Source organism: Typha latifolia, chromosome 2, assembly GCF_019914945.1.
Source record: "Typha latifolia isolate L0001 chromosome 2, TyphaL0001v2, whole genome shotgun sequence".
NCBI classification, from domain to species: domain Eukaryota; kingdom Viridiplantae; phylum Streptophyta; class Magnoliopsida; order Poales; family Typhaceae; genus Typha; species Typha latifolia.
The window spans coordinates 12,382,868-12,408,261 of NC_133087.1; the positions used below are offsets into that span (position 1 = coordinate 12,382,868).

The 25,394-nt window shown below is 32.9% G+C and overlaps 1 protein-coding gene across 3 annotated transcripts; it reads right to left on the bottom strand.

Annotated features, from left to right (window-relative positions):
- Window positions 1-12,729: 12,729 nt before the first annotated feature.
- LOC140782715 (protein PIN-LIKES 2-like) lies at window positions 12,730-15,016 on the bottom strand. Of its 3 annotated transcripts, none has more exons than XM_073129439.1 (2): window positions 14,739-15,016; window positions 12,730-14,316 (listed from the first exon to the last, which is right to left on the bottom strand). In XM_073129439.1, exon 2 carries the CDS (start codon window positions 14,274-14,276, stop codon window positions 12,909-12,911), a length of 1,368 nt encoding a protein of 455 aa, XP_072985540.1. In that variant the 5' UTR covers window positions 14,277-14,316; window positions 14,739-15,016; the 3' UTR covers window positions 12,730-12,908. The 3 variants fall into 3 exon arrangements, with proteins under 3 accessions (XP_072985540.1, XP_072985541.1, XP_072985539.1); XM_073129440.1 differs by having other exon boundaries at window positions 12,730-14,326; window positions 14,739-14,876; XM_073129438.1 differs by having other exon boundaries at window positions 12,730-14,373; window positions 14,739-14,831.
- Between the last annotated feature and the right edge of the window lie 10,378 nt (window positions 15,017-25,394).

Genomic DNA, 25,394 nt, shown 5'->3' on the forward strand with positions numbered 1-25,394 from the left:
CTAGAACCCACGATTCACTACTTCTCGTGATTGAAGTCCAATCTCAGTAATCCTCGAGATTGATCTTTCGTCTCGATAGCCCTTAAGACGAAAGATTAAGATTTGTAGATGAGAAGAGCCTTGTGAGTTGAAGAACCAATGTAGCCTCCAAAAAGTCTCCTTGAATAATCTTCTTCAACACCCTCAAGTTAGGGCAACACTATCCTTATATATCATCTCCAAGATAGAGCCAAATCCAAGTTATATTCGTACTCACGAAAATCCAATAAATTGCAAACTTCATAGGTGCGTTCGAACGCGGCCCGTGTGCGTTCGAACGGCCTGACTTGATCTCAGGTGCGTTCGAACGCAATAGCTTGAATTCTTCAGGTTGCGTTCGAACGCGTTTGTGAACGCTGCTCTCGGTCTGTGTGAACGTAGTACCCGCATTCGAACGCATTTGTGAACGCTGCTCTCGGTCTGTGTGAACGTAGAGCCCGCGTTCGAACGCGTTTGTGAACGCGGTGTGAACGCGACGGCTTTTCTCCAATGATCTTGCAATTCTTCACACTAGAGATATTCTAGACTTGAGTAAAGCTCATATACATGAAAAAATACACTTAGAATATTTTGTACACAATTGCCAACAATTAAAAACCTAAGCATAGTGATTTAAAAACTATGTTGAATACCATGATCACAAAATATTTTCTTTCAACAATCCCGTTCTGTTGTGGAGTTATAGGAGCTGAAAACTCATGTTGAATACCAAGAGAATCACAAAATACAGAAAAATTTTCATTTTCAAATTCTCTACCATGATCAGAACAAATCCTAACTAGGGTTGTAGATTTTTTATTCTGCAATTTTAAGTATAGTGATTTAAAAACTTCAAAAGTTTCAGACTTCTCACGTAGAAAGGCAACTCATGTATATCTAAAGTAATCATCGACCATTAAGAATATATAGCGTTTACCTCCAAGACTTTCAGTTTTTGTTGGACCCATCAAGTCCATGTGAACTAATTGAAGCACACGGTTGGTGGTAGCTGAATTTGACACGAACCGCACACTCTTTTTGACATTTTTTCATCTTAGGTATTTCTCTTACCACTTCTTGTTTGGACAGAGTAAATAATTCCTTGTGATTCACATGTCCAAGACGTTGATGCCAGAGATCTGCAATGTCGAAAGAGGCACTATTACATTTCAGTTTATGTGAAGTTCCAATAATATAGCAATTATCAGATGTTCTAGATCCATAACATACAACATTACCATCATGATCTAGAATAGTACAATCATTTTTGGAGAATTTTACATCATAATCTTCATCACAAAATTGAGTGATGCTCAGTAGATTTGCTTTCAAGCCCTTAACATACAGAACATTTTCGAGACTAGGAATCCCTGGAATACTTACCTTTCCTTTACCTATTACCTTTGATGAATTACTATCTCCGAATGTCACAACTCCCCCTTCATGTTTTTCAAGATTAGAAAATAACAACTTGTCACCCGACATATGTCTTGAACAGCCACTGTCTAAATACCACAAATCAGAATTTAAAGCTTTCAAAATTTGTATGCACAACATAACATCTTAAATCACTTTTCTTGACCCATATGGCTTTTGTTTTCATCCCATAAATGAAAGCATTTCTAGGTTTTTGCAAAAATTTGCAATGAGGTCGAATATGCCCTAGAATGCCGCAATGATAGCATGTCGGAGCAAACCTTTTTCTACTCACCTTTTATCGAGGAGTGTGACTAGAGTTTACCTTTGGTACCGTCGAAGTTTCACTAGTTTGTAGATTCAACTTCAGTTTAGAAGTATTCATCCAGGATTTCTTTGTAAATGCGGTTGATGGCTTCAGGTATTCTTCCTTTTGTATACCTGCAGAAACAAAAACAGTTTTATTATTATTTGAATTACCAGTGTATCCAACACCATACCTGTCTTTTCCAGAGATCTGAGCTTTTAGTATCTCGTCCAGTTTGTTCTTCTCTTTTAGAAATGTAACTTATTTATGCAATCGCTCTAGTTCAATTTCATTAGCCTTCATTTTATTTTTTGCATTGTCAAGTTGTTCAGAAAGGTTTTTGACACGTTAAAGCTCCAATTTGTACTTCTCCTCAAATTGAATTCTTTCTGGTTCAATTACCTTGAGTCGTTGAACTAGTCTAAGATTGCTTTTCTTGAGTTTAAATAACTCCAGGTACAAGTTATTATATGCCTTTTGAATTTCAGATTCATCTTCCTCAGCTGGTAGCATATCAAAATCATCTGTACTATCATAATCAACAATAGAGTCAGTATTAAGCAGAGAAGAGGCAAAGGCTACAAAGTTTTCTTCGTCTTTTTCAGAATCATCATTAGATTCATCTGAATCATCCCAAATAACTTTCATAGCTTTACCATTTCTCTTAAGACGATTAGGGCATTCTTGTGCGATGTGTCCAAAACCAGAACATTCAAAACATTGAACTTTATTCTCAGAATTCTTATTTTTTTGTTTGACATTGTTGTTGCTAGCACCTGTATTCGAACTCACAGTATTCTTCTTTTTCACAAAAGCTTTGTTTTTTTCAAATTTTTCAACATTCAACTTGTTTGGCTTCCGAAAGAATTTATTGAACTTTTTGACAAACATAGCCAACATCTCGACATCTAAATCACCTTCATCATCAGACTCCTCTAAATTTTGTTCAACAATGGATAGAGCCATCCCTTTGGACTTCCTCGGTTTTGAATGACTGGACTCAAATGTTTGAAGATTTCCTACCAATTGTTCAACTTTCATAGAGTCGATGTCCTTACTTTCCTCAATAGCTGTAACTTTCGCCTGAAACTTTTCTGGAAGAGACCTAAGAATCTTACGGACAATTCTGTTTTCAGGAATTTTCTCTCCTAGGTTGAAACTGGAGTTGACTATATCACTCAGCTTTGCATAGAACTCATTAAATGTCTCATTCTCCTCCATACGTAGGGTTTCAAAACTAGTAGTCAACCTCTGAAGTTTTGAAAGTTTTACAGCCATAGTTCCTTTATGAGTTGTTTCTAAGATCGTCCAGGCTTATTTTGCTATTTCACAAGTAGAAATTCTTCTAAATTCTTTCGAGGAAACACAACTAAAAATTGCATTTATTGCTTTGCTATTCCAGCCAACTTTTTCATAATCTGTCTTATCCCATGACTCAATCGGTTTCTCAACAAACTTATCATTCACCATGTACATTGGTGGACTCCAACTGTTCACAATGGCCATCCATACACGCTCATCTATAGACTTCAAATAAGCTCTCATCCTAGCTTTCCAATATCCATAATTTAATCCATTTAGAATAGGAGGTCTAATAGATGAGGGTCCATCTCTATGAAAATCCATGTCTATCTGATCTCTCTCAAAGAGTGAGAGAACCCGCTCTGATACCAATTGAAAAAACCCCTAGACACACGTATGTATCTAAACACTAGGCAATGATATTTTTCGTTTGCTTAAGTAAACATTGGACGAAATATTAAAAACGAAAACAGAGATGTACGCCAAGATTTTAACGTGGAAAAACCCAAACGGGAAAAAATCACTGATCCAAACTCGGATCAAAACCAATCACTAGAATAGTAGCAGTTACAAGACTGACTCACAAAACAACCTGTCGATCCAAACGACTTTGTTCCTCTCAGTCTTGCTCGCTAGAACCCACGATTCACTACTTCTCGTGATTGAAGTCCAATCTCAGTAATCCTCGAGATTGATCTTTCGTCTCAATAGCCCTTAAGACGAAAGATTAAGATTTGTAGATGAGAAGAGCCTTGTGAGTTGAAGAACCAATGTAGCCTCCAAAAAGTCTCCTTGAATAATCTTCTTCAACACCCTCAAGTTAGGGCAACACTATCCTTATATATCATCTCCAAGATAGAGCCAAATCCAAGTTATATTCGTACTCACGAAAATCCAATAAATTGCAAACTTCATAGGTGCGTTCGAACGCGGCCCGTGTGCGTTCGAACGGCCTGACTTGATCTCAGGTGCATTCGAACGGGCCCAAGTGCGTTCGAACGCAATAGCTTGAATTCTTCAGGTTGCGTTCGAACGCGTTTGTGAACGCTGCTCTCGGTCTGTGTGAACGCAGTACCCGCATTCAAACGCGTTTGTGAACGCTGCTCTCGGTCTGTGTGAACGCAGTGCCCGCGTTCGAACGTGTTTGTGAACACGGCTCTCGGTCTGTGTGAACGCAGTGCCCGCGTTCGAACGCGTTTGTGAACGCGGCTCTCTGTCTGTGTGAACGCAGATTTCGCGTTCGAACGCGTTTGTGAACGCGGTGTGAACGCGACGGCTTTTCTCCAATGATCTTGCAATTCTTCACACTAGAGATATTCTAGACTTGAGTAAAGCTCATATACATGTAAAAATACGCTTAGAATATTTTGTACACAATTGCCAACAATTAAAAACCTAACACTCGGGACATTGTATTTTAGTCCATGGCCACCAAGATTTGATTGATAGAGTGAGACAAAAACTTCATAGTTAGTAGCGAAGCACCCTCTCACTTGTAAGGAGAATAATTTTAGTCGAGGCAACACTCATGACTATATCGTAGTATTGGATTGGCTCGACATATATTCGAGATATAGTTTTGAATGCCATTAAAAGGATTGCAAGAAATTTTCTTTGAGAAAATAGTAATGGTCGTACAAGACTACACTTGATAAGTTAAGAAACAGCTATAAGGACCAAGCCGGAAGGTGGCATTGATATTCGAAAAAACCTTCCAACAACAAAGCAGGCTCTTTTAGGAAATAGAGAAGACACATCAGTTCTAGAGGAGGCTTGGGTCACCTTTATTTCTCTAGGACCCCCACCTAAGTTTTTTTCTTGCACCAAGTTTTGTAGAGGTGGATTAACAAGGTGAAAGGCTTGATCCGGAATAGTGTTTGGGACCAACAAAAATTGATGTAGTGCTTTGCTAGTGATCTAGCATTCTAGATTGAGTATATCCCTTTGGATAGCTCCGGCCTAAGTGATTGCTAGATTTGGTTAAGTTATGCTAGGGATGAGGCTAGGACAAAGTCAATTTACCATTTTCTCTACAAACCCCAGAACCAAAGCTAGGTGGGGTGGAATATATTATAGCATCTTCCCATTGCGCCAAAAGTGTATTATTTTTTGTAGAAAGTTTTTTGGAACAGAATTTCAAAATAGGCTTACGTCTACTGCATCATACAAGACCAAAAGATAGATGTGCTATATGTAGGCTTCACAATGAGACCATGTGCACTGAATCTATCATGTGCGTTGAATCTGTCATGTGCTAGGCACATGCGCAATTTCCCTTTTTCTTCCCCTTCCTCTTTTTTTCTCTCCTTTCTTTTCTCCCTCACCCCATAGCCGCCATTTTTCCCTTCTTCCCATCGAGTTGGATCGCCGTCGGAGCCCATTGATCTTGTGGTTCAAATCATCAATGAGTCTTCTACCTCTTTTTCAATTTAATTTTAGTTACACGTTGATAGCCTCTTCTCCCCTTTCTTTCCTCCTTTTAGTCCCATTGGAAAATTAGCCAGTCGGCGACCTCGTGCCTCCCTGTGCCAACACAGCAATACCCCATCATCATCCCCATGTCGGCGATACCCTCTTTGGGTCATTTCTCCCCTCGATTGAAGCTACACTTAGTGGCCTCTCCTTGCTGGCTTGTTGGCATTTTTCTAACCATCTCCACCGACGTTGCCTTTCCTCAACCGTTTGGAAACTTGTGTCTTTGTGAGATAAATCTTCTAGTGTCATTCTTTGAAACCTATTTAGTCATAGTCGTCAAGCAGCCTCTCACCTTGGCCACCAAACTTGGTGAAAGGCATTCTCATAATAGGCCGCCTCTAGTAGTAGGTTTCCTCCTTAGTTGGCCTCTGCTGACCAAAGGGAGGGCATTAGTGGGTTCGGCTAGGGCCATCGATGGCTAAGATTATTGACAGCTTCCCTTTTGTCGTCAAGCATTTCTACTCTATTGAGACGAGCTCTCGGCTCCGCTGGTTAGGTCAACACCATGGGTGCCTTCACCAGCTAGTGGGGTGCCGATCAGTGTACCAGCCTCAACTGCCCGTGACTAGGGTGTAGCCCAGCCCATGATGGGTAGGTTTGGCTGTTGTTAGCCTAGCAGGAGTTGAGTTGGGTTAGGTGCAGCCCAGCCCATGGTTGGTTGGTTTAGGTTACGGCCCAGCCCAAGTTGTTGGTGAGTTAGGCTACGACTAGAGCCTAGCCCAAGAGACTTTTTAGGCTTATGCTTTAGGGTTTAGGGCCAATCTTAGTGTGTGTTGGGGTGGTTGTTACTATAATTATTTTTAGTAATTAGTGGTATATAACTTGTTCTTATGCTTTTTATTATTTTATTAATAAGGTAGATTTCATATCGTGTGAGAATGATCTTGTGGCGCGGATATAGTTAGTTATCTAGGAAACAATGTTAGGCGAGTGAACCTTCTTATAACACTCATAAAATAAATTTAAAAAAATTGGCGCACGCGCCATGCACGTGTAGATATTTTATAAATTATTTTTTAAAATGATTAGACATAACAAGTTTTCTTCTAATATAGCAAAATCTATCTTCACTAAGAGGTTTTATAAAAATATCCGCTAATTGATGATCACTGCTAACCAATTCAAGTTTAATATCACATTTTTGAACATGATCTCTTATAAAATAATGTCTAATTGAGTAATTTCAATATGCTTAGTTCTAGATTCTTGAATAGGATATTTAGTCAGATTGATTACACTTGTATTATCACACTTAATAGGAATATGAGAAAATAAAATCTAAAATCTTCTATTTATTGTTTCATCCATAAAATTTTAGCACAACAACTACTAACCGCAACATATTCTGACTTCGGCGGTAGACAAAGCTACAAAATTTTATTTTTTATTAAACCAAGATACAATAGAATGTCCAAGAAATTAACAAGAGTCGCTAGTACTTTTTCAATCAACTTTACAATTGACAAAATCCGCATTGGAAAAACCAATAAGATCAAAATGAACATTCTTAGAATACCATAATTATAAATTTTGAGTGCCCAATAAATATCGAAAAATATATTTAATGACTACTATATGAGATTCTTCTAGACATGATTAAAATCTAATACACATATAAACATTAAATATGATATCCGGCCTACTAGCTGTTAAGTATATTCAAAAGCCAGCAATACCTCAATACTTCTTTTCATCTACTAACTTACCATTTTTATTTTTATCTAGCTTTGTTAATGAACTCATTGGAGTTTCAATTGATTTTGTAATTTTCATCTCAAACCTTTTAAGTAAATCCTTGGTATATTTGGATTGATTTATGAAAATAGCATCTTTTAATTGCTTGATTTGTAAACTAAGAAAATAATTTTGCTCTCCCATCATCCTTATATCAAATTCACCTTGCATACACTTAGCAAATTATTTATACAAACTTTCATTAGTAACACCAATTATAATATCTTCAACATATATTGATTAATAAGCATTCTATGATCTTTTAGGGTTAAATGCATTTTATTTCCTGAACTTATGCTCAAAATTACTTTTCTCCTTATACTGTAGAAAAGTTTCAAACTAGTCAATATACTTATAACTAAAGTGAAACCGTTAACTTTTTTGTTAAACTTAACTAAATGACGTCAAAATACCACCATTGTGTTTGTTAGAGAAGACATGCAGATTTTAATATAATACAGCAAAATTACCACAATAGCTATGGTACTTGGTTAAATTTAACAGAAAAACTAATAGTCTCACTTTAATAATAAGTATAGAGACTGGTTTGAAAAATTTTAAATACAGGAGGGATAAAGTGATTTTGGGCATAAGTATGAGAGGATAAAATATATTTAACCCTTTAATTTTATAAAGAAAATAGTATCTAATTTTTCTCTTGTAAAACTATTATCAATAAGAAATTTACTTAATCTTTCATACCATGCTCTAAGTACCAATTTTAAACCATACAAAGCTTTTGTAAGTCTAAAAATATGTTTTAAAAATTCATGATTTTGAAAACTGAGAGGTTATTCTACATAAACTTTATATGAAATATAACCATTTAGAAAAACACTTAACATCCATTTGATATAATTTAAAATCTTTAAAATATGCAAATGCAAATAACATTCTAATTGCTTTAAGTCTAGTTACCGGAGCAAACGCTTTCATCACAATCAATGCCTTCTTCTTGATTAAAATCTTGGGTTATTAATCTAGCTTTATTTCTAATTACAACACCGAATTCATCTACTTTATTTCAAAAAATCTATTTAGCACCAATTACAAAATGATTATTTGTCTATGTACTAAAATCCAAACTTGATTTCTCTTAAATTGATTAAGCTCTTCTTATATAGCTAAAATCTAATTTTTATCAACTTTGGCTTCTTTAAAATATTTTAGCTCTATTTGAGAGAGAATAGCAAGATTATTATAAATACTACGAAGTGAAAAACGAGTTTTTATACCTTCTGATAGATTACCAATGATTAGATCTTTTGGATGATTACGAAGATACTTCCATTCTTTTGGTAAGATTTGAGCATCATTTTTAGTGTCTTTATCTCTTTGATTAATATTTGAGCTTTCTTCTTGTAAATTTTCACATGTAGCTCTTCTTCTTTTTTTAATCTTGAATGATTACTTTCTCTAAACTTTGCTCACTATCCATAACATCATCATTAATTGCGATATTGTTGAAAAAAATATTGTTAGATTCATCAAATACAACATGTATAAATTCTTCACTACAAATGTTCTTTTATTGAATACTTTATATAACTTACTAGATGTGGAATATCCAAAAAAATAGCTTTATTCAATTTGGCATCAAATTTACCCAAAATATCTTTATTGTTGTTTAAACAATAACATTTACAACTAAAAGCATGAAAATTGCAAATATTTAGTTTTCTTCCTTTCCAAAGCTTATAAGGAATTTTCTTTGGCCCAAAAATATTTTGGTAAATAATTTTCACAAGGCATGATTCTAGCCATTTTTTCAATAGTCCTATTTTTTCTCTCAACTACACTATTTTGTTGAGGAGTTCTAAGATCTGAGAAGTTATTGTTTATTCCATGTTCGTTACAAAAACTTTTAAAATTCTTGTTTTCAAATTCTCTACCATGATCACTTTTAATATTAGAAATGAGAAAGTCTTTTTCATTTTGAATTTTTCTACAAAGCTTGTAGAAGTATTGATAGCTTCATCTTTATGAGCAAGAAAAAGAACACAAGCAAATTTAGAAAAATAATCAACAATAACAAACCCATATCATTTCCCACCGATGCTAAGAGTCATTGTGGGACCAAATAAATTCATATGTAATAATTATAAATGTCTTGAAGTGGAAACAATATTTTTAGCTTTGAAAGATGATCTTATTTGTTCTTCTTTTTGACATGCATCACAAAATTTATACTTTTCAAATTTAAATTTAGGAAGACCAATAACTAACTCTAATTTTGAAAGTTTTGAAATCAAATTCATACTAGCATGAACAAGTCTTCTATGCCATGAGAAACCATTATCATTTATAGCCGAACATTAAAAGAAGAAACATCTTTAAAATAAAAAATGTAAGCATTTTCATGTCTATATACAACATCGTTTTTTCTACCTTATAATGAGATTGTGTTCATTATATAATTATATTTCATTTATATTTTATTTATCACATAATTGACTAATAGTCAAAAGATTATGTTTCAATCCTTCAACAAGTAAAACATTATTAATGATAAGAGAAGGAATTTTATCGATATTATCAATACCAATAAATTTTCCTTTACTATTATTTTCAAATATGACATGCTCTCCATCTATAGGTGCTAATGTTACAAACTTTGATTAATCTCCGGTCATATGTCATATGTCATGAGCATGCATTATCTAAGAACCATTTATCCTCCATGTCTTTGGATTTTAAACATACCAACAAAAATTAAGAATACTCATTGAAATTTGGTACCCAATCTATTTTGGGTCCAAATAGGTTAACTATAAAAAAAAATTAGTTACACAAGTTTTTTTTGAATCTAAACCATTTTGGTTCCAAAATAAGTAAGGTTCTTAGGAACCAAAACTTTTTTAGTTCCAACATAACTATTACTTTTAATAGGACATGAATAAGACATATGACTATTATTCATATACTAATGACAAATAGTATCATAATAGTTTGAAGATGTTGTTTTAACAAAAAAAAAAGCTTTTATAAAACTTTTGATTTCAAAAATAATCATAACCAATGCCAATTTTATGAAGAGGGTATCTTTGTTTTCCAAGTAAAATATTTAAATTTTCTTTTTCTTGCACAAACTTGGAAAGTGTGGAAGTTAAATCTTCAATTTTCTTTTCAAAAATTTATTATCACGCTTGAAATCTTTTGAAGAAGAAATTTCTATATTTGAAGATAGTTCTTCAACTTTCTTTTCCAAAACCTTTTTTAAATTTTTCATAACTCCATTTTCATAAGAAATAGAAGAAACAATTTTTCATCAATCAATTTTTCTTTTCTTCCCACCGCCTCCGGCGACTTGCTTCCTTTTCTCCCCATAGTGGGTCCTCTCCTCCCTTTCTCTCTTCTTCCCCCTCTCTCTTCCTCCATCGACTCCTTCCTCTTCCTCTTTAGTTCTCTTTTCTCTCCTGCTACCACCCATCCTCATTCGCGTTACTGCTGACCGTCGCTATTGTTTGAGCACCGTGGTACCCGCCTGATCCCCTCCTCGACCTCTGTGTCACCATAGTCGGAGCTGAAGATTGCAGATCTAACCGGCCCCGCTCTCTACCCATTTGTTCCTTGCTATCTCCGTCGTTGCGCCTCGCCCCAGCCTCCATCGCCTCACCTTGTGTAGCCTCGGCCTCCGTCGCCATGCCATCGCCTTGACCCGGCCTCAACCTCGTTACTAGGCCTCGCCCTCCGTCGCTACGTTCGGACTCACCTCACCTAGCTTTCACCCTCGTCGAAGCTAGTATCTGCCCTCTTTCTTCCTATTTTAGGCCATCTATTTTTTTGAATTAAATCTGTGTGATGCAATGGGATGTAATAGGCAGCAGATCCTTGCTCTTCCCTCATTGTTTTCTTTCTCTCCTCCTTGTTTGCTAACGGTGTTCTTACATTCACAAGGTTATTCAAATGGGGTTCTCAAGTATTTTGTTAAATTCACCGGACTTCATCACTAGCATGCCTGTATTCCAGTCGAAGCTTGCTCCTTAGTTGAGTAAGCTTCTCAAGACTCATGCTGTTCTACCTGTAATGCTGTCTGCTGGCCAAGCGAGAGGCTTGCTATTAGAGCATTGCTCTACCTCCTTTATTTTTACTGTACTACAACCAACTGTGAGACTTGCTTCTAAGGCTCTTGTCCTATTTCCCCTTATTATCTTTTGTATCAAGTTGTAACTAATATATTGAAATGAATGATCTGATCAGTCTACGAACTTTCTTTAAAAAAATAGCAATTTCCTAATTAAAAGATCATTACTAGCATATGAAGATAATGATTTTGATTACATTTCACCAGTTGTTGGCAACTTACCATCTAAACAGTGGTTAATGTTACATCTAGGCCACTTTTGTATGTATCAACCATCACTTGCTTGACAATCTCAATACGACAATATTTCATTTTAGAATTTTGCTGTTCAGTGGATAAGTAAAGCAAGTCAGAAAGACCTTCAAAACCAAGCCAAAATGGATGTTTACAAGCTCTAATTTCCATGGCACCAAAGATAAACTTTTCTCAGAAGAGATAACAAAAGGGTCCATCAAATTTGAAGATCCTTACCTCCATAGTAGCAAACCTGGACTTCAATATTTCATTAACATTTACCATTTACTTACCAGCTTCACATTGATTTTGACAGAAGTAAACAGAAAGGACCAACATAGACCATTTCAAATCCATAAAATGCAAGGACGATAGAGAAAAACAGGAATAAGAAAGAATAATTGAAGGGAAACTGCATAAAATTTTAGTACCTTCCTGTTTCAGAAAAGTTGGTTGCTTAACTGTTTTAATTTGAGATAACCTGTATATGAAACTTGCAGTAACTCAGTAGGAATCTATGATAATTATTCTACCCATGATTAGGAGGAATATCCATATCATGTTTCTGGTGAATATTCCAAGATATATGGCATCTATCAACACTAACTTCTTGTGCATATTTAGGCAAAAGTACTTCTGTCAAGCTAAAGTTGAAAAGCTTAAAACATGTAAATTTAGGTCTGAATAGGTTAGTGATATCATTGTAAGCATGACTCCTGTTTAACATATGATTGAGAAAGAACAATGGTGGACATAATATCAGTTAAAATGGGCAATGAAAGAAAATAGAAGATATAATATTTTGCTCAAAATCTAACAAATGCAATCAAATTTGAAAAGCAAAGCAGAGATGTGAGTTAACAAGAGATGAAATGATTCCAAGCAGGATTCAAGATTATTCGAAAAAAGACCCCCATAGAATAAATGTACCTCTTTCAGAAATTTCAAACAAATACAATCTTATAGCAGGGGATAAAAATTAACGTTCAGAATTTAAACATAAAGCAGAGAAGTGGATTAAAGGCTGAAATTGACTGATGATGATATTTCAGAGAGCCACTTAGTACACAAAACATGGATTAAGCTACATAATACTTTGGTAAACTTGAACGATAAAAAAGAAAAAGAAAAAAAAAAGGAAGAAAACACAAATGTTGGCTTAGGAGAATCATCATCGTTGTGCCAGTTCACCATTTAAAAATATATGATATGTACATAAATTAGCATATTTCAATAACAAAATCATTCAGGAACAATGGCAGACAAGGAAAAATCCATTTACTAACCGAAGCCATGACAACATGTGCTCCAGAGACTAAATAGTTCAAGTGCTCAACCTCAAATATAAGAAAGCAATTTGAAGTAAATGACAATATAAACAGAGAGAGATATGACGGCACATATATGCTGCCAGAACAAGAGTGCAGATGCTTCTTTGACAGAGTAACCCCTCAGGCTAGCGATAGCTCCCAATAAGATAGCAGTTGGAGTTGTGTACTGCAGCAAAAGCACAAAGGTATACATCTGATCTCCTGCAATCAGAAGATTTAATTTGCCTGCCAGTGCCACGATGCCAATTCCGACAAAAGGAAGCACCAATAGCCTCGCTACGGTGATCCCAATAGTTGTTCTGATACCAAGGGATGAATCATTAGGACCTTCTGCTAACATTCCTCCAAGAATTAGCATCACTGAGGGAACTACAGCTCCTGCAAGGATCTCCAAACTGTCTGTGAAAAAGGAGAGCGGCGCATCAGTCCCGAAAACAAAACCTCTAAACAGGGGTACCATCCCAACTATCAATGCCAACAAAGAGGCAATTGTTGGTGGCTGCATAATGTGTTGAATTGGAGTCTCTTCGGCTACGACTCTAATCCTTCTGACAACTCTTGGCTCTGCCAAGCATCTAATAGATTTTGGACTGCTAGGTCCGGCACCCCCAGCTCCTTCTTCAGTCAGATCGAGATCAGGGAATGTACTCTGCGATGAACCTGAGATACTCATGAAGACTCTAGCAATAAATGGCGTCTTTGAGTGTTCAGTTCCTTTGTCAACCATGCCTGGCCATTCAGCTTCATGAAGCAAAGGTCTACTAATGTTACTGCTGATGGGTTCTTCTTCTATCTCGTTACCCTCCGCAACTATTTCATAGTATTGCATCGGCGGTTCCATCATGTGGTACACAAATGTGTAAACAAGGATCACAGCAACCCACTGCGCAAATGAGACATAGGCAATGCCCGTCCTATGGCAATCGGGCCCAAATGGGTGGTCTGAGCTATGACAAACAGATCCAATTATAGCAATAGGGAGGTTACCAGTATTGCCAAATCCTGTCATGATCACTGTGAACCGAAAGAACTGTGGAGGGGGCCGGCAGACAAGGGCCACGATGTAGCCAAGAGCGCAGCCGATGGCCGTGCTGATGAGCACGTTGACGGGCACGAACCACCAGAGCATAACACTGTCCAATGTAACCGATTCGCCTAGGTGGACAAAGATGAGGCAAGGGAGGAAGAGGGCAAAGACAAGCTTGCTCAGAAGCTTGAAAGTGGCTCGTGGTACGATCTGGGTCTTCGGATGGGCAAGTATGAGGCCAATTACTGTGAGGCACAAGAGCTTCATGAGAGGCACAACTGCCGAAAGCCAATTGCCATTTCTGTCTGCTACGTTTGAATCCATGGAGAGAAAACCACCACCAAACATTTCTTCTTCCTCCAAAGTTGACCAAAGCCAAAGACGGGTTCTGAAGAATTCTTAAAATTCAGATCAAAGCAGATTCAGGAATTATTTACAGCCACAGCTGACAAAATGGCAAATACATGGAGAGCATCAAAGACATGGACTTTTTCCACAGATTTAACGAGAGATTTCTAACTACGGATGATAAAAAATAACAAGATTTCGAAGAATCACATAGCACTGCGATGCAGACGAAGATCTACAGATGGGTCTGGAAGATTTTGCTGAAAAACTCTTAACTCCAATAAAGACAAAGAAAAAGAAAAAGAAAAAGAAAAAGGTAATCCGTCAATCTGGAACATGGGTATGGAAGATAACACTGAATAATTACAAGAACAGCCAGAATTCAAAAGAAAATTTCCTTACATAGTTGTCCAATCAAGAATCTAAATGCAAAGTGTACGAGAAAGACACAAGAAATCTCACCAATGGGAGATCAATCGCGAGGGATTCAAATGTTCCTCGGCAAACTCCGTTGGATCCAACTGTATGCTATTAGTTCTTCCAGATGTAATCAACGAGAGGGTGGATAAGAAGAGAGGCCAATCTTATGACGTAATGCTCGGCAATTATTGGGCTTCGGTTCGAGTTTTGTCACATGTTCTTATTCTCACCGTAGGTGGTTATACTCCGACTCTTGATTCCCGGATGATGAGGGAGCGGGGAACACCGTAGATGGAACGAGAGACAGAACACATATTCACATTGTCGTACATGATCAGATGGACCTGATTCAAGGAACAAATAATAAAGGATTTTAGAATAAACTTTTGTCATTTCGATTTTTTTTTTTTTTTTGCATAAAATATCTGTGGGGTTTTTGATTCGGTCAATCCGGTCTATTTTCAGTTTCTCTGCACTCGAGTCATCTTTCTTTTTTTTTTTCCTTTCAATTTTGTCCTTCTTCATTAAATATTGACGGACACTTCTTTATATTTTACTTCATATGATAAATTCTGCAATGCTATTTATTATTATTCTTCTTCTACTTTTTTTTTCTTTTATTCTACTCATTCTTCTTCTTTCTCTTAATCTTTGTTTTATATATATCACTATAATTGCTCTTTAATTAATAAAGTAAAAAATTAATCATAGATATTTATAATTAGTTAAATAACTAAAAACATGACTCTATACGGTGATTATTTATTTTTAACTAAGTATATAAATTCTACAACATATAAAAAGTATGTACAAAAAATAACAAAAGTTGTTAATATTTTTTTTTCTTTTTCTTATTCTTTTATCCCTTAATTTTTTTTTCTATACATGTCTATCTAATCACTCTTTAATTAATAAACTAAATAATTAATCAAAGATAGTGGTAAATAATGATATTAGTTAAATAACCAAAAGCATATTATTATTTGTTTTTATATAAATTGAAATGGTGAAGTATGTAAATTTGCAATATATATAAAAAAATAAAAATTATTGTTTAAAAACTAATAAAAATTATTATTTTATTTACAAAAGTTGTTAATATATTTTCTTTTTCTACTTCTTCTACTCTTTTTTTTTCTGATGTTCCTTCTTCTTCTTCTTTTTCTTTTTCCATTAATCATTCTCTCTTTTTTTTACATACAAGTTTATTTAATTGCTATTTAATTAATAAACAAAGAGATTAATAAGAGATAATATTTAAATAACCAAAAATACTACTCTGTATAATTATTAATTATTTCTACATAAATTGTAATAGTGAAAAATAATAAATATTTTTATTGTATTTGCGAAAATTGTTAATATTTTTTTTCTTCTATTTTTCTTCTTCTTCTAATTTGTGTTCTCTCTTTTTTCTATACAAGCATAATCACTCTTTAATTAATAAATTAAGAGATTAATTAGAGATAGTGGTGAGATAATTATAATTAGTTACATAACTAAAAACATGACTCTATATAATTATTATTTATTTGTATATAAATTGTAATTGTGAATTAGATAAATTCTGCAATGTATATAGAAAATAATGAAATTTGTTATTAGAAAAATGTTATTATATTTGTGAAAGTTATTAATTTTTTTTTCTTATTCTTCTATTTTTTTTTCTGTTGCTTCTTCTTTTTCTTTTCACTCTTAATCATTCTCTCTTTTTTATACAAGTTTATCCAATCGCTGTTTAATTAATAAAATAAGAGATTAAACAAATATTGTGTTAAGATAATTAGGAGTAGTTAAATAACTAAAGACATTACTCTGAATGATTATTATTTATTTTTATATAAATTATAACAGTGAAATATATGAATTCTATAGTGTATAGAAACTGTATAATAAAACAACGAAAGTTGTAATATGTTTTCTTCTTCTTTTTCTTTTTCTTTTTCTTTCTTTTATCTCTTAATTGTTGACTTCTTTTATACAAGTTAATCTAATCACTTTTTAATTAATAAATTAAAAGATTAATTGGAGATAGTAGTAAGATAATTATTATTAGTTATAATAAAAAACAATTACTCTGTATTATTATTATTATTATTATTAGTATTTGCTTATATGTAAATTATAATTGTAAAGTATATATAACTTCTATAATGTATATAAAGAATAATAAAAATTGTTAAAAATTAATTAAAATTGTTAATAAGTTTTCTTATTTTTCTTCTACTTTTTCTTTTTTCTGTTATCAACGCTTCTTCTTCTTCTTCTATCCAATAATCATTCTTTTTTCTATACAAATTATCTAATCGCATTTTAAATAATAAAGTAAGAAATTAGTTAGATATAATAGTAAAATAATTATGATTAGTTAATTAATAAAAAACATGAGTCTGCATAATAATTATTATTTCTATGTAAATTATAATGATTAGTTATGTAAATTAAAAATAATGAAAGTTATTGAAAATCCATGAAAGTTGTTATTATATCTCCGAAAGTTATTAATATATATTTCTTTCATTTTTTTCTTCTTCTTTTCTCGCTTTATCCCTTAATTATTCTCTCTTTTTATCTATACAAGTATATATAATCGCTCTTTAATTAATAAAATAAGAGATTAATGAGAGATAGTGGTAAAATAATTATGATTAGTTAAATAACTAAAAACATAACATTGCATAATTATTGTTTATTTCAATATAAATTGTAATGTTGAAGTATATAAATTCTGTTAGGTATAAAAAGTTATAAAAAAATAAAAGTTATTAAAAGATAATAAATATTGTTATTATATTTACAGAAGTTGTTAATATATTTTCTTCTTCTTTTTAATCTTCTTCTTCTTAATCTTCTTCTATCCCTTAATTGTTCTCTTTACAAAAGTTATTTATAAAAGTTATTTGCAAAATACAACGAATTTGAGCCCTTTAAAACATGAAGTATACATCAAGCATAAAAAGCTTTGCTCGAGTTTGTGAGGAGGAGGTATTTGGTTAAATATTATTACAGTTTTAAATTCCGAGTAATTACTTTAGTATTTTTATTATATTTTAATGGTAACATAAATCTAATTGAGCTACAGAGATATAAAACTGAGGTTGTTCCCAGTCGTGCTAAGGTCTTCAAAATAACTCATATTCGTAAAGATAAGAAGCCTATTGATGAAGAATCTGCTCGCAATATTGTGAGTTTTAAGTTGTCTTATTTTTCTTAAATTTGGTAAATTTATTGATATTTAGTTATCCTATTCATATTTTTGTGTAGAATCAAATTGACAAGCTTGAGACATGAGTAGAAAATGAAGAAGATGACATCACACATAACATATACTCCCAAGTTTTTAGAAAAGAAAAATATAATCAAGTTCGTGGTTTAGGTTTAGGTTCCCCCCCTTTTAACATATGGGGATCCAAACCTTCAGTAGTGACATGCATGAGAATTGTCTCAGAAGCTAAAAGGAAAATAGATGAAGAAAATCGTGTATTGAGATGAGAAAAAAATAAATAATTAAATGTTATGACTCAGGAGCAAGCCGATATAAAAGTTGAGCTTGTGAAGTTGAAGATAATGACAATTGCATTTCATAATAGATTGATTTAGAATGATCAAACCAACGAAGAGTCAAGGGATACACCTGATAGTGAATGTATTATACAACTATCTCTTTATAATTTATGATTTTTTTCAGAATGTCACTTATTGCATATTTTCATAATGATAAGATTTTTGTAATTCTAATGTTGTCCATAATGCATTAAGCGTAGAAGAATATAACTCATCAAAATCTAGCTATACTAATTCATCTTATCATATGATAAGATTAATAAGTTATACTCTTTTCTATTTTAATTGTACATTTTGTAGATTTAGATATCTTTTAATAACTTATCGCTTATTGTTTGTCTAATTGACATATGTTTTATAAGTTATCTATGTTGATATTTTTGTAATTTTATTTTCTTTATATAGCAAATTGTTATTCAATTAAAATATGTAAATTTTTAATTTTGACATATACTTTCAGCTAAGAAAATAAAAAATAATCGTGAAGCATCAAACAAGGTAAATCTATAAATGTGTCCAATAAGTGTCCAGTTGGACATAGACATGACATGCAATTTAAATTGTCTGTGCTTTGCCTTTAATCATGATCACTTCTTTTTCATTAATAAATTTATTTAAGATAGCTCACATATCATTATTAAGGAACATAACACTCTTATGTTTAGGTATATCAATTGACAAATTGGACGTATGATGTTTTTCTACATCAATAAAATTAGTAGGCAGAACTATTAGGATCTTTCTTATAAATTCTCAATCCCCAGGAGACATATAATTTCAGACTGGGGCTAATGAATCTATAAACTGCTATCTTTGGCCCAAATCTAATGTTGTTAGCTTGATTGCTAATTTTCCTACCTAATGCTAGATTAATTCAATAAATATTTATATTGTTCTTGCAATCCATTTGATAGTTGTTTCACTGCTTGTACTATGACACTTTCACACTTACTTATGAAACATTTATTGTTAATTCTGTTGTAAAATTTATTCTTTTTAAGCTATAAAATTTTGTTACTCTAATAATATAAATCATATATAAGGTGGTAAAGAAGTTGTTTTAATATTAATTAGAAGATCTCATCGATCGGTGGCATATGGAGTGGTTTATAGTAAAGATCCTTCAACATTAGTTGGAGGAGAAAGACTTGAACAAGAATTTTGAAAAATTTATATAAAAGTAGCTATTGCACAAAATGAGCCCTAAATAAGATGTCATAGCAATATAAAGTCAATTGGAGATATCACTACAAAATAATAGCTTGCCTTCTTACTTGGTTAAATTTTATATATTAAATGTAGGTTTATTGTATAATTTTATTATTTAATCTATGAATTTTATTTCACTTTTTCAAGTCAAATTAGGATGAAAAAGAAATACAATAGCGATATCTCAAATTTTAGATGTTTTTGGTATTTTATATTTCATATTAAAGATTTTAAGATGTCATAAAACTATTTTATTTTGATATGATCAGATTTTGATGATTGTATCTCTAAATGAATGATTCTAAATATAGCATAATATTAATCTTTTTGGATAGTTATTGATTTGTATATTTAATAATCACTTTTGTATTTTCCTTTCCAAAGTCAATATAGATATCATTTTGTATTTTATTTATATAGTTGTCTTTATTATATATAATAATTTTGTTAATATGTAGTAAAAAATAATGCTATGTTTGATTACACTATCATAGGATATTTGAATTTAGCACAATTATAGTGTTAAATTTTTTTAATAAATAATAAAATTAAATTAATTAGTTTCACTGGTATTTTTGTAAATATTACTAAGACTTGTATAGCCAAATATCTTCACCGACATTTACGTAATTGCCGCTAATTATTTACTAGCATTTTGAAAAATGTCACTGATTATTTGTCACTTTTATCGGCGTTTGATAAAATGCCACAAATTACATCTACATTGGCATTTAGGAAATGTCACTATATATTTAGTAGCAATCGATAAAATGCTACTAAATATTACAGCATATATCGGCATTTTAGTTGACTATCGGTACAAACTTTCATCGATATTCATAAATGCTGCTAAAAGTATTGTAGATGCCATTATTTGGAACTATTAGTGATATATGTTATATATCACTAAATATTACAGAAATGCCGACGTTGTACAACACCGGCACAACTTTAAGCAGCAGTTTGGAAAATGTCAATGTTGATCTATAATGACATTTTGTGACTATTAGTATGACTTACATTTTTTATAGTGGTTATAAAACAATATTATAACTAGCCACAACTAATTGATTACAATCCCCTCTCTCATTGGTCGATTCCATGAGCATCTATTCCACAAACACTGTAGAAAAATAGAATTATATGGCATCTATCCATTGGTAGTTGGTCTCTTCCTTTCATAACACTCACTATCGATGATACATCATCATCTTTGGTTTTAGAGTGACTGTGGCCATAGCATTACTCTTAAGAAACAAGTAAAATTAAATGGGTCCACCTGGTTGATGTGATGTTTAAGTAATAATAATTCTAAATAAATTTCCTACCTAGCTAGGGGACTTTTACGTATTTTTGAGTATCACCTCAACCGGAAAAATACTATTACTTTTATTATAACGGATCTTATTGAAAGTTTTCGTTTAATTATGATAGGACTAGGAATCTTGTCACGTGTTACATGTCTCCTAATAATGTAGACCTGTAATTGCAGTAGAAACAAAGAAACTATTGCCTATGATGTGCAAGCCATTGAATATTTGTTCATGAGTTCAGAGAGCTCGATCTTGAAGTAGAATTCTATTTTTTTATTTTTTATAAAGAGTACTGATTATCAATCATACAACAACAATAATAATTACACTCACTTATATAAAATCAGGAGTTGAAGATGTAGGGCGACAGCGTTGAAAACAAGTATCCTACTTAGCTATTATCAGAAGCACTATAGAAAAAACATAACAAGAGGCTTAGTGGGCCCAAAATTATTTTCTAAATAGTTGGCCCTAGCAAAAACACATGCATAAAAAAGTCAGAATCTTGTAGCTTTGCTAATTCCACATGAACATCTCACATGCATAACCATGTAAAGTATCATTGCAAATCCTGCATAACGGAATAACAAAATAAAAAGAAAAAAGTTGAGACAACAGCAACGACAGCCGTGATAGCAATGATAATGACAACGATCTGGCCCAATACACTATCATGGTAGACATGACATGGACTTCCATAGTCCCCTATTGGATAGTTTTTCTATTATCTTGGTCATGTTCATGGCATTTGAAGGGAGCGTCTGATCTGAAGTGAACAACCAATAGTTCACCAAGATGATGGAGTAATAGGTTAAGTTGAATGCGATTGGTCATTAGCGATGTTGCAACAATGTGACGGTAAGAATGGGGAAGAAGACGAAGACAACAAAGAAGAGAGAAAAGAAAAGAGGAGAATAATGGAAATCTTTCTCACGAAAGAGGGAAGGAAAGAGAGACGAGGAGGAAGGAAAGAATGAGAGAGAAGTTAATGGAGGGAAAGAAAACCTACCATGGAGAAGGAAAAACCTCTCCTCCCCTCTTAGCCAGAAAAGCTGGGGAGGAGAGTGAGAAGATTGTCGATGATGTAGGGAAAAGCTCTTGCGGAGAGGAAACAAGTTGTAACTCTAGTTGAGCTAAGCTGCTAGGGTCGGATGACTAAATATCTGTACAATTGACAAAATTGGCAAGTGCCTTGAGTTATGAAAGAAATGAAAATCATAGTATACTTGTCCACCCATTTTTTCATGTCTTGCAAAAATAATATAATAATAGAAAGTTTATTAGAGATAATTATATCCAGAGCTTTGAACTATTTATTTTTCGTGGTAGATTGACCCCCTCAGTTATATAAACTCCCACAATTATCCTTTAGTTAGATATGCTTTTCATCTTTTTAATAAAATCTTATCAAACGATAAAATTTAGGTAATTTGAGAATAGTTCTACGTCTAGTTTAGAGAAAGAAGAGAGAGAGAGAGTAGTCAAAGGTAAGATGGACATTTGATTTTTTTTTTATAATGCTATTAGGGAATTAAGATATTAGATAGTCAAGGAGTTAAAATACAATCCAGAATATATAAGGGTATATGTAGGGGTGAAAATGTACCATATTCGGATCCATATTTTTAGTCCGGATACTAATTCGGATACGGATATTGGATGGATAGCAAAATTTAAAACAATATCCTAACTAAACGGATACGAATAATTTTTGGATAGAGGATCGGATCTTAAACGGATATTGATTAAATTAAAAATAATTATAATATTTTATTTAGATATAATTAACACAAAATTATTAAGAGTTTTACAACAAATAATTTTTTTGTATGTCAAATTTATAAAATTAGAGAAATTAATCTCTATAAATAATATATAACGTATTATTAGTAACAATATTAATATTTACTATTTAAATAAGTAAACTAAAACCTGTAAATCATTTAAAAAAATATGCAGGTAAACGGTTATCCGATATTCGTATCCGAATCCAAAAAATATATTCGACCCGTATCCGAATCCGTATCAGAATTGGATAGAAATTTTTTATCCGAATCTGATCCGTCGGATAGCGGGTCTCCGACCCGTTTTCACCCCTAGGTATATGTGAAAATAAATATGAATTTTTACATAAGTGCCGCTAGAAACTAAACTTTATTAACACTAAAAGTCATATTTAACATTTTAGAATTGCCATTATGGTTAATTTTCAACAAAATATTTATAAATATATTTCTAATAAATTATTGTTAAATTTACTAAATAAATTAAGATAATTAAAATTTATTTCTCTTAAAATTTAGACTTTTGTCTTGCATACAAAGAAAATTTTCTTGTACGATAACATTGGGCAACATTAGTGGCAATTGTAATTTAAAAAAAAATTACAAATTTTAAGAAAATGGGCAACATTAGTGGCAATTGTAAATTTTAGGCAACATTAGTGGTGATCGTACAATTGCCATTTGGTGGCAATCTAATATTTAAAAAAAATCAGTGGTAATTATACGTAAATTTTAAATAAATAACAGGAAAAATGATCAAAAATATCCTGTATTTTTCTTTGCCTTTATTATCATTTACACCTTCTTTATACATATTTATCATTTGACATCTGCATTTTTTAGTTTTAACTTTCAAAACAACCCTGAATTAATTTAACCGTACAAGCTAAGGAAATAGAAAATATTTTGTTAATTTAAAAAATAAAATAAAAATAAATTCTTAAATTACCTCTCTTTATTCTTCGGAGAGATAGCAACGGTATCTTGGTGGTTTTACTCCTATGATTAAGTTGCTAATATATATGATTACATTTCCTTGAACTAACCTTGAGATATTTTTGAGGATTGCAAAATACTCAGTAAGAGAAAGACCCGTAGAGGCCTCCCGAGATGCGAGTCAGTGGCAGTGGCAGTGGCAGCAGACAGTGTGATCAATTTCTCTATTATATATTTCAAAATTTTAAATGCCAAAAAAAAATATAGGGCTTGGAGACAGGATGGTATTCGGGCCGAATATGGGCTCAACTGCTCTCAAGTCTTGTGCTGGCCTAGAAAAATATATTAGTACTAGTACTCGTTATGTACATATGTCAGGAATTCTAATGCAAAAGTCTCGACTTAGATATTCCTATGAAAAATGTTACATATAACATATTAGTTGGATCTAGGCAACAACGCTTAGTACCTGATTAGTAGCATTATGATAAGAAAACGTGACAAGAATAACACCCTATGCATGATTCTGTCGCCATTTTGGTTTTCTTTGGGTCTATCCATCGCCAATAGACAGATGGAGCAAAGTCATATCCTGCTCTTTTTCACTTGTTTATTTTTTGTGCTCCTTTATCCAATGCACGGGTTTGGGCTTCTGACTCCAAATTTAGATTGACTTTTTTCCTTTTTTCTATTGTCTGAATTTGACTTGATATTTGCGTTCAATAGATAAACTTTATTTTGAAAAGAAATTTAGTATTAATTAGTCACCTTTTACACTATTGTATATTTTTACATAGACTTTATTATTTATTATTTATTTTTTTCTAATGCATTGATTTGTTTGACTACATAAAAATTTTAAAATGCTCAATATTTAGTGTGAGTTACATGTCTTAGGATTCGTTTTACATTGAGAATAAGAGAGGTAATTGAATATGAAAAAGATTGAGGTTTTCTTAATTAGGTAAATATATAGATGGTGAATAGTGAGGTCCTACACAAACTACCCAAGAAGAATCAGAAGCACGACAAAGAGCTCTTCTTTCTAGTGCGACTCTTTGGCAATTTGGGGATTTTGGTCTTCCTTTGCCATCTTGTGATAGCTTGTGATAGCAGAGAGGGTGCTTCGAGGCTCTCTCCCTCCTATACCCCTCCTCCCCCTTTTGCTCCTACCTTAGCTGATGTCACTACCACTCCATATTCTTTTCCTTCTTCTCATGAAAGAACCAAAAGGAAAGTTCTTCCAAGCCCTAACTTGACTTAATCATGGGTTAGGGTTATGAAAGGAACTTCGACAAAAATTGTTTAAGGAAGCATCATTTCTGATAATATGCTAGCCAAACTAAAAGATACTATCTCAGAGGTTCTCATCATGAGCCATCGTTGCCTTGAGGAAAGTCAAGCAGAGTGAAACAACACCTTATTCAGTAAGTTTCTAGGTAAGGCTCCTTCTCTTCACGTTGTTAAAAATAAATTGACTAGATAATGAGGGCTTGGTGGCCCTGTCCATATCGCTCAAGTAGGAAAGAATTTTTTTATTCTGATTTAATAGAGAAGAAGTCATAATAATTATTCTCATTAGAGGGTCAGTTTTGAATCTAATTAAATGGAAGCCGGATTTCTGTCCTCAAGAGAAAATGATATCCAAGACACCTATATGGGATAAGTTCGTTGATCTTCCGAATGATTATTAGAAGCCCAATATTTAGGTTATTGCTGTTGCCAAGGTCGAACGACCTCGATGCACTGATGACACCACCATGGTAGGTCGAAGAGGCAACTGTGCTAGGGTCTATATCGAGCTTGATGTCATCAAACCTATTAAAGAGGGCTTTATGCTTGATTCTATCTAGATTTATCAGGCTATTGTTTACCCATATGTTTATTTTTCA

Bases quoted from the DNA above. Each gene is read 5' to 3' on its own strand.
- LOC140782715 (XM_073129439.1), bottom strand. From the start codon at position 14,276: ATGTTTGGTGGTGGTTTTCTCTCCATGGATTCAAACGTAGCAGACAGA.